This window comes from Xenopus laevis, chromosome 6L (genome assembly GCF_017654675.1).
Source record: "Xenopus laevis strain J_2021 chromosome 6L, Xenopus_laevis_v10.1, whole genome shotgun sequence".
Lineage (NCBI taxonomy): Eukaryota > Metazoa > Chordata > Amphibia > Anura > Pipidae > Xenopus > Xenopus laevis.
This window is the reverse complement of record NC_054381.1, coordinates 17205135-17219144: the sequence shown is the minus strand read 5'-3', so window position 1 is coordinate 17219144 and position 14010 is coordinate 17205135. Positions and strand designations below refer to the sequence as shown.

Genomic DNA, 14010 nt, shown 5'->3' with positions numbered 1-14010 from the left:
GACTTCAAACTTGTCACAGGGGGTCACCATCTTGAAAAGTCTATGTGACACTCACATGCTCAGTGTGGTTTGAGCAACCGTTGATAAGCTAAGCTTAGGGGTCATCGTATTTATTAAAGGAAAACTATACCCCCCAAACAATGTAGGTCTCCATAGAAAGATATTGCATAAAACAGCTCATATGTAAAACCCTGCTTCATGTAAATAAACCATTTTCATAATAATATACTTTTCTAGTAGTATGTGCCATTGGGTAATCATAAATAGAAAATTGCCATTTTAAAAAATAAGGGCCGCCCCCTGGGATCGTACGATTCACTGTACTCACAAACATACCAACAAACCATACATGTTAGGTCACATGAGCCAATTAACAGACAGAGTTGTGTCTTTTGCTTCCACACTTCTTCCTGTTAGAGTTGTAGTATTTCTGGTCAGGTGATCTCTGAGGCAGCACACAGACCATCATGAAATGGTGGCTCAAGGCAAGAGATGCAAAAGGGCAATATTTAATTAAATATATATTCCAGTTTGGTAAGATTCTTTAATATGCCACTTAATATGATATGAACTACCTGTTGCTTAAGTGTTCATTTTGGGGGTATAGTTTTCCTTTAAATAAATAACCGGCAAAAAGTTCTCAGCATGTAAAAGGAATATTCTCAAATAACTATTTCATTTTCCCAGTTTCTTAAAACATTTTCGATTCTCAGCCTCTTTAATGTAATTTCATTACTGTCTTCATGTGGGATCTGGATCGGTTCGGCCGGGCAGAAGGATTCTGTAATAAAGTCTAAATCTTACCCTGGTGGGGTTCATGGGGGTCGACAGGGACGCCCGCAGCACTCCAAGCGTCCCGCCCGCCATTACAGTGTGCTGCGCCAGTTTCATAGGACGCGCGCCTCCTGGTGTCTTAAAGGCGCGTTGACGTAAGACGTCAGCGCGCAGTGGCGCAAAATTTGAAAGTACTTTTCTTTTTACATATTGCCCGTTATAGGAGTTTATTCCTGGTGCTTTCTGAGCTTTTGCTTAACCTGTTTTGAACCTGTTTGATTTCTGTTGTGACCCCTTGCCTGGCTTTTGACTATTCTGACCTTTGGATCCTGACCCTTGCCTGAATACCGGCTACCTCTTCTGCTTAACCCTTCTGATTGATTTCCTGGTTTGACCCCTGCCTACCTCTACCTGACTATGTTTATTCTCTGCCTGCCTCGACCTGACCTGATCTGACTATTCTATTGCCTAACGTCTTGAACCGTGACCTTCGGCCTAAAAGACTCACAACAGTCGTGCCCCTCTGCCTATCCAGAACCTCTAGCCTTGCACCTCTCGTTTAAGTCCTTGTGGCATCCAAGTAGCTGAGATCTCCTCCTGAGCCCAAAGGCGGTCACACTACAGGTGAAGCACAAGCCGAGACCAGGCATTTGTTATGGTGTTGGGTGCCGAATCCCAACACCATAACACCGAATCCTGGCCGAATCCCGAACCGAATCCTGGATTCAGTGCATCCCTAATAGTTATGAGCAATCCCATGAAAAGCCATCTGTTAGTAGCCTTCCCAAATTAAAATTGCACCCACCTCCCGAGCTTATTGAAATACAATTGGAAGTATGTCCCTTTTTTCTTTCACTCTGCCAAGGGGCAGATTTATTAAGGTTTACATTGTAAATTCGAATTTTCGAGTTGGATTTTTGGTCAAAACTCATAAATTCGAGTTGGGAATAATCCAAACTCTAATTCGAATTCAAGATTTATCATACCTTGACCCTGGGAACAATTCAAATTCGATAGAACGCCACCTAAAACCTGCCAACTTCATGTAGAAGTCAATAGCAGAGGTTCAGTGACCCCTTTTATAGATGTTAATAGCCTTCCTGAAATTCAAGTTTTTTTTTTTCGGAGAAGAAACTTGATTTGAGTTTAGTTGAATTCGAAGTATTTGCTAACACATAAATGAGGAAGTGGTTCTGTCCACGAAACGCGTCAAGCATACCAACGGTTATGCGCTCTGTCTAATGTTTTAAAGAATTTCTAAAAAATGGATGTTTTAAAGCCGCTGGTCCTCTGTGTTTAAAGGATATTGTTGCAACTTTCACGCATTGGGAGCGGATTACGTAGCAGCACAGCTGATACATATTAAAAGGTTAGTGAGTGCTCCCTGCTTTTTTTATTTTTACATAAATGATACAGCTATTAATTAGTTAGATGCAAAAATGCAAATAGATTTGGTTTTGTTTATTGACCAGATTTGCCACCTTCTGCTGACTTTAGCCTAGTCTATTACCCAGCACAACCATAATAGAAGTATCCACCTAACATAATCATTTTGAGTTTTACCTTTACATTTTGCCATTTGCATGGGATAAAAAGATTATATTTTAAAAGTGGAATGTGTATGTATTTCCATTTCTGACCCCCACTAGCATGTGTGTTATTGCTGGCTCATTGTTGTCCTTAAGTAAGTGCCCATTGTCACTTTGTGTGGCTGACCACACATTTTCTTATCACTTCCAAAGGGCTGCTTTGTGTTATAATTTCATTAGAAGAAGTCAGGAAGTGGGAGTGGTCAAGCAAGCTGGGACAAGGCATTATGTTATCGCCTCGTCTTCTGAGCGACAATCACCCAGAACTGCCTCAGTGTGTTTTCCCATAGGTTCAGCGTGTTTTCCCATAGGCTATAATGAAAAGTTGCCTGCGCTGATGCACATGCGGCGATGCGTTTTCCATAGCCTTCCGAAGTTGCCTGCAACTTCGGGCGACTATGGAAAAGGCATCGCCGTGTGTGCATTAGCGCAGGTGACTTTTCATTATAGCCTATGGAAAACACGCAGAGGCAGTTCAGGGAGATTGTCGCTCAGAAGACGAGGCAATTAGTCGCCAGGCGACAAAGTCTCCCCGAATCTCCTCGTGTGAACTAACCCTAAGGTGTGGTCATCCAGTTTAGCCCATTAATGGCACTCTCCTTACCAAAAAAAACAACTCCTGTTGTTTTTTCATAATATGTACAAAACACATCATAAATGTATGCCAACACAGGCATGCCCCTGCAGTCAACACGCTTCTGCACAAAATGTAAATACATAGTGGCCCTTTAAGGTAAACACAAATGATCAATATGCTAATCAATTTTAGTGTCAACATTCTTGGAAGATCACAATCAGGCCCGGATTTGTGGCAAGGCCAAATAGGCCCGGGCCTAGGGCGGCAAAAAATAGGGGCGGCATGCCGCCCAGCCGCATTAGGAGGAAGTGTGTGTCCCCATTCAATTGCACCGGCTGCGCCGGCGTTTTTTCGCCGGCGCGCTGGGAAGGGGAAGTGTAGGCGGGCGCTAGGACCGCGTGGCCGCCTGGTCAGACCGCGCGGCCTAGGGGCGGCCGGCAAAGAAATCCGGCGCTGATGACAATAGTGAAAATAGATGTATGAAGGAGCCTCTGTGATTGTCTTTCAGTAATTTGGCATTTTTTTACATTTACCTGTGTGTTTGGTTGCGGCTCTGCACTGCTAAACTTATTCAGCAAGCTCTATGAAGCATTATGCTAACAAGATCCATTCTTTTGAGGAAAAGTAAAAGTGTGTGTCATGACATTTGTTCATCCTGCCATTTACCTAATAACATTAATTACAGATATTATAAAATATCCCTGTCTAATCTACTAAATGCAAAGCTATATATATATATATATATATATATATATATATATATATATATATATATATATATATATATATATATATATATATATACACACAAAAAGAACAAAAAAACAGCACCAGGGGTCAAGTGAAAAAAACTTGTATTGTTACATAGTATGTAAAACTGACGTTTTATCGGTTTATCAAGGTGATAAAAATCTTGATAATGGTCCCAATAGGGACCGAAAAGTCTCTTCTCTATAGACAAGAGTGAGGGTTGTTCCTACTAATGTTATGTCACATGTTTTCCATTAGCAGAAGCTATTTTCACCTGGTTACACCTCCAGGGATGTCAGGACACATAACCTTTCACACTCGCCTATACCACCTGAAGGGTTTTTGTAAGGCATTGTTTCCCTAATTATGGGAAAAGCCAGTTTGAGGGTCAGTAAGGGTTACATTTTTTTTTTAATTTTCTTTTCTTGCCTTGAATATTCCTGAACTAATAAAAGCATGCTTGCAAAAGCAGGACTACATTTTTTATAAGGAAATGAGGTCTGAAACCAAAATGTCTGAGACATTCTGGTGGAAGGGAATTATAGCACTAAGGGATTGTGTATTATATATGATTGCCATATATGCTCCTTTTCATCTGCTAATTCCCTGAATATCTGGCTGGACATCAGCATATGAAAAGTAATAGGAACGTTGCCTTTGCTTAAACCACAGACTGACTGGAAGGGCTTGAGAGGGTACCCCCCCCACCAATATTGAAATCACTACAAAAATCAGTTTATGGCTTAAAGGGGTTGTTCACTTTTATATTAACTTTAGTATGATGTAGAGAGTGATATTGTGAGACAATTTCCAATTGAGGTTCATTTTTTATTATTGTCGGTTTTGAGTTATTTAGATGCGCACCAGTTTACAATTTCATCAGTCTGGTTGCCAGGGGCATAACTACAGAGGAAGCAGACCCTGTGGCTGCAGGGGGCCCAGGAGGCATAGGGAGCCCCATGGGACCCTAATTAATGAGTAATTTTAATAAATATTGGTAATACTGGATATTTTGGAGGCCCCTTAATTTATTTTGCTGTGGGGCCCAGTAACATCTAGTTATGCCACTGCTGGTTGCTATGGTCCAAATAACCCTAGCAACCAGGCACTGCTTTGAATAAGAGAATTGAATATGAATTGTAAAGGCCTGCATAGAAAAATTAGTAATAAAAAGAAGCAATAACAATACATATATAGCCTTACAGAGCATTTATCTTTTAGATGGGGGACAGTAATGTAAGCTATATTAAAAATAACATAAATATATCGGCTGTTATGACAGATTACAACAGTGGCTTCAGAGTTGAATTGATGATGGCTTAAGATAAGGTATAGCCCCCTAATTGAGTGGCACCTAAGAGCCAGCATATACTGGTGCTAGATCTGTGCTTCCAGGGGGCAATTCACATGAAACAAAACAATTATTTCAGGAAGAAACAGAAACATAATGATAATGTATATAATTATAGTAAATGTGACACTCAATTATAATACTTTATATCACAGCTTGTTTATGAATTGAAATTACAATATAGCAAACTTTACTACAATATTTTTAGATCATATGAAGAAGTTATTCTGCAGTGGAAAATGTGGACCATGCAGTTGTATATGTTCATTTAAATGGAGTACATTCATTAGATAACATCCATTGACGAGCCCTCTCTAAGGGGCAGATTTATCAAGGGTCGAATTTTGAAGTAAAAAATACTTAGAAATTCGACCATCGAATTAAAATACTTCGAATTCAAATATCGAACGATTGAAGTAAAATCGTTCGATCGAACGATTTTAGCGTACGATCGAATGATTATACTTCGATGTGTAAAGACTTAGAAAATGGTTGTAGAAGGTCCCCATAGGCTAACATACAGTGTCGGACTGGGACACCATGCAGTTGTATATGTTCATTTAAATGGGGTACATTCATTAGATTACATCCACAGGCTCGGATTTGTGGAAAGGCCACCTAGGCCCGGGCCTAGGGTGGCAGGATTTTAGGGGGGTGGCATGCTGCCCTACCACACCCACATTGGTTCAAAAACACAGGTGATGCACAGTAGATACAATCTCCATGAAAATTTGCACGAATAAAGGGGAGGGGACAGGGGCGACGAACGGCAGTGGGCCTAGGGGCGCCTGCAATGTAAATCCGGCCCTGTACATCCATTGACGAGCCCTCTCTAAGGGGCAGATTTATCAAGGGTCGAATTTCGAAGTAAAAAATACTTAGAAATTCGACCATCGAATTAAAATACTTCTAATTCGAATATCGAAGTCGAAGTATTTTTCACCAAATTTGGCCATCGAACGATTGAAGTAAAATCGTTTGATCGAATGATTTTAGCGTACGATCGAACGATTTTACTTCGATGTGTAAAGACAAATGGTTGTAGAAGGTCCCAATAGGCTAACATACAATGTCGGACTGGGACACCAGATGGCCACCCAAAAACTTTTGACTAGGGGCCCACCAATTAATCTTAGACCAGGGGCCCACTTTTAGTACTATTATTCTTCCTTTCCTCACTCTTCTATTATCCTTTTCTTTACATACGATAATCTATTATTCCATCTATTTAGCCACTTTGTTCTCATAGAAATAGGAAATGGCCATGAAATAGGCCAAATGTTTAGCAGCATGAGGACCCACTGTGGGCCAGTCCGACACTGCTAACATAGCACTTCGGCAGGTTTAATTTGGCAAAGTATTGAAGTCGAAGTTTTTTTAAAGAGACAGTACTTAGATTATCGAATGGTCGAATATTCAAACTATTTTTACTGCGAATCGAATTCGAAGTAAATTCTAAGTCGTAGTATCCTATTCGATGGTCGAAGTATCCAAAAAATTACTTCGAATTTCGAATTTTTTTACTTCGAAAATTCCCTTGAATTCACTTTGACCCTTGATAAATCTGCCCCGATGTGAACTAGTATAGACTGGGAGAGTGGCAAATAAGATGGAAAACATACTGTATGGCTGGGGGAACTGGTTGTAGCCTGAAGGTGAAGTTTAATTAGAATTAAAGAAAGAGGACTAACACTGAAAATGTAAGGAATATGTGGCTGTATAACCTAAGGTTTAGCAAATACAGATACTTTGCGCAAATGCTTAGGATTCTAATGGAGATTCTTGACCGGGTTGATCTGAATGCAATTAATTTTACCTTTTAAAATTAAAATGTTCATAAATCTATGCAGTCTGTACTTGCTAAATATACCGGTATATTGTTGCCCATGGTGCTAAAGTTCCTTAGGGCTCTTACTCATGAGCGTTTTTACCTGCGCTCCCCTGCATTCCGTTTTTCGGCGTTCAGCCGCAGGGGAGTGCAGGAATAGACGCATTTAATTTTTTCAAATGGGGCTGTACTCACACAGGCGCATGTAGGCGCCGAACGCAGGAAAAATGCAGCATGTTGCGTCTCAACCTGCGTTCGGCGCCTACATGCGCCTGTGTGAGTACAGCCCCATTTGAAAAAATTAAATGCGTCTATTCCTGCACTCCCCTGCGGCTGAACGCAGAAAAACGGAACGCAGGGGAGCGCAGGTAAAAACGCTCATGAGTAAGAGCCCTTATATGTTGCTAGGGAACTCTTTAATTTATACCAGGTGTAAATCCCATGGTTCCCTTTGTGTGAGATTTACAAAAGGTGCAGAGTTGCATCTGTATTCCCTCAGCAGTTGTGACTAGTGGCAGGGTTGCCCCCTGGCTGATATTTTACCAGCCTGGCCAGTAAAAACTATGGTTGATCCCAATTTTATTAATAGGGAAAAAAAGATAAATAAAAAGGAAGGCCGGTATTTTTTTCCAGAAAAGGGTGGCAACCCTAGGCAGGGGCCAATATTTTGTGGTGACTTGAGTATACAATTCTGTATGAAAATTGCATTTTAGGAAAAACTCTCCACATGAAGTGAATTTAGTCTGTATTCAGACAGGTTGCTTGGGTGGGTGTGCCTAGCAACCAGTTGTCAGTTCAAATTCCATGTTTAATTGCTGTACACGACAAAACTAAATGGAAAACAAGAGAGAAATCACATTCTATGTGGTAAATTGAATGATGCTAATAATGTTTATAGGGCATCTACTCCGAAAAAGTCCTTTTTATTTCATTACACACAAAGCAATGAGTTACAGGAGGGAGAATTAAGCAAAGCACAGAACAACGTGTTGTTGTTTACTGAAGTTGTCCAGACAGCAGCACTGTTAACTCCAGTTTGTTTGGATGTTTGTTTAAATAAAGTTATAGAGGGAAATCCAGGATAGGCGGGAGGGGCAGTTGAGAGGCGTGGCTTATCGGCGTTTGTGGAATGACAAGGTATAAGAAGCAGGGGATGTAAGGGGCGGGCAGGGGGAATGGATGTGGGCGTGACCTGTTGTGTGAGGCGTGACTGTGGGCGGGCCTGTTATGTGGGGCGTGGCTGGACCCACCTCAGTGGCTGCGGTTGTATTGGGCTGTTCCTGGCAGTGTCACTCAGCGGCTGGGGAATCGGAAGGGAAAGACGCTGGGTGAGTCCCATGCAGGTGTTGGGCTGAGGCAGGGCTGGAAGAGGGGGCGCATCTCTCTCTGTCGCAGTTAATTCACCCCGTACTCCTGCCCCTCTACACCCGGGATGGCTTCCGAGAGCGGCGCTGAGAAGGGGCCTCCGACTACCCCGGCGGAGAATGGGCAGCCTGGAGTCCCTATTGCAGCCGCAGTGGCAGCCGACGAGCAGGGAATGATCAGCGTGGATATCGCGGGGCTTTTCTATCAGTTCTCCAAGACTTTTATCCTCATCTTCCCCGTGTACGTGCTGGGATACTTCGGCTTGAGCTTCAGCTGGCTGCTCATCGCTCTGGTGCTGCTGCTCTGGTGGCGGAGGAATAAAGGCAACAAGAACTCGCGGCTGTACCGGGCTCTCGCCTTCCTGGAGACCGAGGAGAAGTCCGTCAAGCACCACATCGCCTCCATCGACCTGCCTGCCTGGGTAAGTGGCTCACTCCATAAGTACTTAAGTACTCCAACTGCCTGTACTCACTGCCTGTAAGTGCCTGTACTCACTGTCTGGCTGAGTAGTAGTGTTGTATGTAAGTGCCTGTACTCACTGTCTGGCTGAGTATTAGTGTTGTATGTAAGTGCCTGTACTCACTGTCTGGCTGAGTAGTAGTGCTGTCTGTAAGTGCCTGTACTCACTGGCTGAGTAGTAGTGCTGTCTGTAAGTGCCTGTACTCACTGGCTGAGTAGTAGTGCTGTCTGTAAGTGCCTGTACTCACTGGCTGAGTAGTAGTGCTGTCTGTAAGTGCCTGTACTCACTGGCTGAGTAGTAGTGCTGTCTGTAAGTGCCTGTACTCACTGGCTGAGTAGTAGTGCTGTCTGTAAGTGCCTGTACTCACTGTCTGAGTAGTAGTGCTGTCTGTAAGTGACTGTACTCACTGTCTGAGTAGTAGTGCTGTCTGTAAGTGACTGTACTCACTGTCTGAGTAGTAGTGCTGTCTGTAAGTGCCTGTACTCACTGTCTGAGTAGTAGTGCTGTCTGTAAGTGCCTGTACTCACTGTCTGAGTAGTAGTGCTGTCTGTAAGTGCCTGTACTCACTGTCTGAGTAGTAGTGCTGTCTGTAAGTGCCTGTACTCACTGTCTGAGTAGTAGTGCTGTCTGTAAGTGCCTGTACTCACTGTCTGAGTAGTAGTGCTGTCTGTAAGTGCCTGTACTCACTGTCTGAGTAGTAGTGCTGTCTGTAAGTGCCTGTACTCACTGTCTGAGTAGTAGTGCTGTCTGTAAGTGCCTGTACTCACTGTCTGGCTGAGTAGTAGTGCTGTCTGTAAGTGCCTGTACTCACTGTCTGGCTGAGTAGTAGTGCTGTCTGTAAGTGCCTGTACTCACTGTCTGGCTGAGTAGTAGTGCTGTCTGTAAGTGCCTGTACTCACTGTCTGGCTGAGTAGTAGTGCTGTCTGTAAGTGCCTGTACTCACTGTCTGAGTAGTAGTACTCGCCTGGGTGAGTAGCACCCCACCCATTGGTCTGTATATACCGACCTGCCTGCATTCATGATGAGTAGCACTGCACTCATGGGACTGTCACTTTCAATGTGCCTGGGTGAGTGGGACCCATATGATGAGTCTGTAGGACTAGCTGCTCACAGAGCTCTCTGAATTGGCTCACTTGCCTGGGTTAGTGACAGCCCATTGGTGGGATTACCTATACCTGCAGGGAAATAGCACCTCACTCACGGGACTGGCTGGGTCAGCTGAACACTAGTATACTGCTAGTAATTGCTTCTTCTCAACTGTCAGGTAACCGACAAGTTTCCAATTAAGCTGCTTTTGGTCAGAATTCCTTATGCACCGACTAAATCCACCGCTAGGTTGTAGTTCTGCCACCCTAAATGTCCCATTGTTTAACCAGCTGGCTGCTGGTACTTTTCAGTTCCCCTTTACAATGATCTGGTCACGGTACTGCATTGACAAGTCGCTGGTCAGCTGATCAATGTACTGCTTTTTTTTAGGGGGTGGTAATGAGTATTAGTAGGACCAACTGGGCACTGATCAGCTTCTGCAGGCTTCGCTGTCTGGGTCACCCTAAAAGGATTACAGAGCAGATGATCTCATGTGTATTAGAGTCACTGTCACGGGATTCAATAGTGAATTAGTGCCCGGTGAGTAGTATCCAGAATAGGTATCAGTGATTGTTTGCTGTAAAAGATCTGATTGGGAGAGCGGCTCCCTAACTGGGTGAAAGTGACCTGAGAGCCGCAGAGCTTGTTTTGCAGGAGGGCCTGCCTCTGGCAACGTTTAGTGTTTGCTGGGGGGTTACCTGGAATTCCTATGTGTTCCTCTTCACTCCTTCATCAGGAGATGCCCAGTGCAGGCTGGGAAATCATCACATTGGAGATCCATTCTCTCCATTATTGCTTTTCTTGCATTTTATTGACCTGTAATCAGCGTGATCATCCCGTGAGAGTTACGCAGCGTTAATAATTAACCCTATCTCCTTGCCTGATCAATACTTCAGTGCTGATGTAGCTTCTATGGCAGTGCACGGTTGCCTGAGTGTAATGCAAGGAAGGTGTGTTGTTCCAGCAGAATGCTCTTTTAATTAGTCATTCTAATACAGGGGTCCCTAACCTTTTTTACCCATGAGCCACATTCAAATGTAAAAAGATTTGGGGAGCAACACAAACATATAAAAGTTCTTTGGGGTGCCAAATAAGGGCTGTGATTGGCTATTTGGTAGCCCCTATGTGGATTGGCAGTCTACAGGAGGCTCTACTTGCCACTATACTTTTTATGCAATTAAAACTTTACACTGAAAGCAACATCCATGGAGTTGGAGAGCAACATTTTGCTCACAAGCTACTGGTTGGGGATCACTGATCTAATCATCAATGTCTTTTCCTCTGCAGCCCACGTTCTTTCTTTCTATGTCCCTTAATCATAGGTATATGATATATAGGTTCATTTGGCCTTTATATGTGTGGATAGCATGCCAGCATACATTTGTCCCATTATGCAAAGTCTATAAAGGGAATCTATGCCCCAAAACATTTCATTTTTTGCATAGTGAAAGAAAATCCAAGAAACTTTCCAGTACAGGTATGGGATCTGTTATCCAGAAAGCTCTGATTTACAGAATGGGAGCATATAATCAAAAATCCGGAATTCCCCCCCCCCCTTTTCTCTGTAGTAATAAAACAGTAGCTTGTACTTGATCCCAGCTAAGATGTAATTAATCCTTATTGGAAACAAAACCAGACTATTGGGTTTATTTAATGTTTATATGATTTTCTAGTAGACTTAAGGTATAAAGATCCAAATTACAGAAAGATCCATTATCCAGAAAACCCCAGGTCCCGAGCATTCTGGATAACAGGTCCCATACCTGTTCACATTATTGAAAGGGGTGGTTCACCTTTAAGTTTACCTTTAGTAGGTTATAGAATGACAAATTCTAAGCAACTTCTTTATTTATTTATTTTTATATAGTTTTTTTTAATTATTTGCCTTCTCAGTCTGATACGTTCCAAATTTCAAATAGTGGTCACTGACCCCATCTAAAAAAAAATTAAGCACTGCGTATCTTGTCGGCGCTATATAAATAAATGATGATGATAAACGCTCTGTAAGGCTACACATGTATTGTTATTGCTGATTTTTATTACTCCCCTTATTATTCAGGCCTCTCCTATTCATATTTCAGTCTCTTATTCATAGCAATGCATGGTTGTTAGGGTGATTTGGACCCTAGCAACTGGATTGCTGAAATTGCATACTGGAGAGCTGCTGAATAAAAAGCTAAATAACTCAAAACCACAAATAATAAAATATGAAAACCAACTGCAAATTATCTCAGAATGTCACTCTCTACATTATTCTAAAAGATAATTTAAAAGTGAACAACCTCTTGAAAGCAGCATCTATCTGTGTATAGTCTCTACTGCTGGTTCTTATTCCTGAAACACTGTAACCCAAGGTAGCTAGCTGGCTTCAGCTAAATTGTTTCAAGAGTCATAACCAGAGGACAGATGGGATTAACAAATACACCTCTCAACTGCAGTCGGGTTTCTTAAATCACTGACACTAATAATTAGAAAGCAGATTAAACCTGGGGAATCTTAGGCCCTTTCCTATTCACCTATACCTGTTTTCTAGGGGTTTGGGTCCCTAGCAACTAAATTATAACCTAGAACAAAGATTAAAAAAGACACACTGTACATTGCTGTAGAACTCTTTTTGATGTAAGCATTAATTTCCATATGTCGTATCTCTTTAAGACTGTAGATGGCTGTCCAAATGGGGCAGCCTGCATTACTGTGGGTTTGGAAGCTGCGGGTATCGTGAGTCAGAGATGCTATTGTGAGCTCGCTGTTTCCTTTATAGTATGTTTCCATTTCGCTTTACTGTGCCCAGGGTGCTTCCAACTGTCGGCCAGATTTAGGGGGTGTGCTAGGTGTCAGAAGGACAGATGATTGGAGTAGAAGCAAGGTGTTCCTACTTGGCAGCTGTCCATTGACTCGTGGTCAAGCTATTTTCTGTATGTGAGCCTACACCCTCCCGATTGTACAGACGGCTCGCTTAAAGCAAGACCACACTGTACAGGGACTGAAAATAACAGCGTGACTTCTGACTGTGTGTAGAACAAATATTTATTCCCGTGTTTAGACGGGTTTCAGCCTTTATATAGAAGCTCACAATGTGCTTGTCGCTTTCCTACATCCACTATCACAAGCTTTAAAGGGGTTGTTCCCCTTTAAAGGGGAACTCCACAAAAACAAAACTTGAGCTTTTTGAAAAGTATACATAGTTTCAAGCAACTTTGCAATTTACATAATTTAAAAAAAATATGCAGAATTTTCATGATTTTTATGGTTTCTGACAGTTCCCAAAGCCTAGTCCCTGCTCTCCTGCTGATCTGTCTGACTACTTTGCTGAGCTGTCTGACTACTCTTTGTATCAACAGCCATCTGTCCTTAGCCTGCATCCTCCAAACCCCACAATTCCCTGCACACATGATTTCAATAAGGAATGGAACATCACAGTGCAATGCATTGTGGGTTATGTAGTTCCTGCATGTTGTCTGTAAGCTGTGGAGAAGTTGTTACAATTTGTAACATCAGTGTTAAGGCCCATTTCCCCTGCCAGGATTTCAAATGATGCAGAAAGAGAAGAACTGTTAAACAGCTGGAGGATTGCAGCATAGAAAATGGCATTTATTCATACTTTTTGAAGAAACCGGTAACCTTGATGGGTATATTAGGGATTTCTTTATTATGTGGGCCTCTTTATCAAATTGTGGTGTGGAGAGTGATATTCTGAGACAATTTGCAATTGGTTTTCATTTTTTATTTTTTGTGGTTTTCAAGTTATTTAGCTTTTTATTTGGCAGCTCTCCAATTTGCAATTTCAGCAGTCTGGTTGCTACAGTCCAAATAACCCTAGCAACCATGCACTGATATGAATAAGAGACAGGAATATGAATGGGGAGGACCTGAATTGAAAAGGAGTAATAAAAAGTAGTAATAACAATAAGGGGCAGATTTATCAAGGGTCGAGAGAATTTTCGAAGTTAAAAAATTTGAAGTAATTTTTTGGATACTTCGTCCATCGAATAGCATACTACGACTTTGACTTCGAATTCAATTTGAAGTAAAATAGTTTGAATATTCGACCATTCGATAATCGAAGTACTGTCTCTTTAAAAAAAACTTTGATTTCAATACAAATTAAACTTGCCGAAGTGCTATGTTAGCCTATGGGGACCTTCTAGAGCAGTTTTCTACATTTTTTGAAGTCGAAGAAAAATCATCTGATCGATCGCTGAAATCCTTGGAATCGTTGGATTTTTCTTC

General features: G+C 42.1%; 1 protein-coding gene across 3 annotated transcripts in view; it reads left to right on the top strand.

The window, feature by feature from the left end:
* Positions 1 to 8037: 8037 nt before the first annotated feature.
* esyt2.L (extended synaptotagmin-like protein 2 L homeolog) overlaps positions 8038 to 14010 on the top strand; it is a 90647-nt gene continuing 84674 nt past the window's right edge. The window contains exon 1 of one of the 3 annotated variants that reach the window (XM_018266277.2): positions 8038 to 8655. In XM_018266277.2, the coding sequence (XP_018121766.1) occupies positions 8302 to 8655 (354 nt within the window). In that variant the 5' untranslated portion in view covers positions 8038 to 8301. 3 annotated transcript variants of the gene reach the window in all.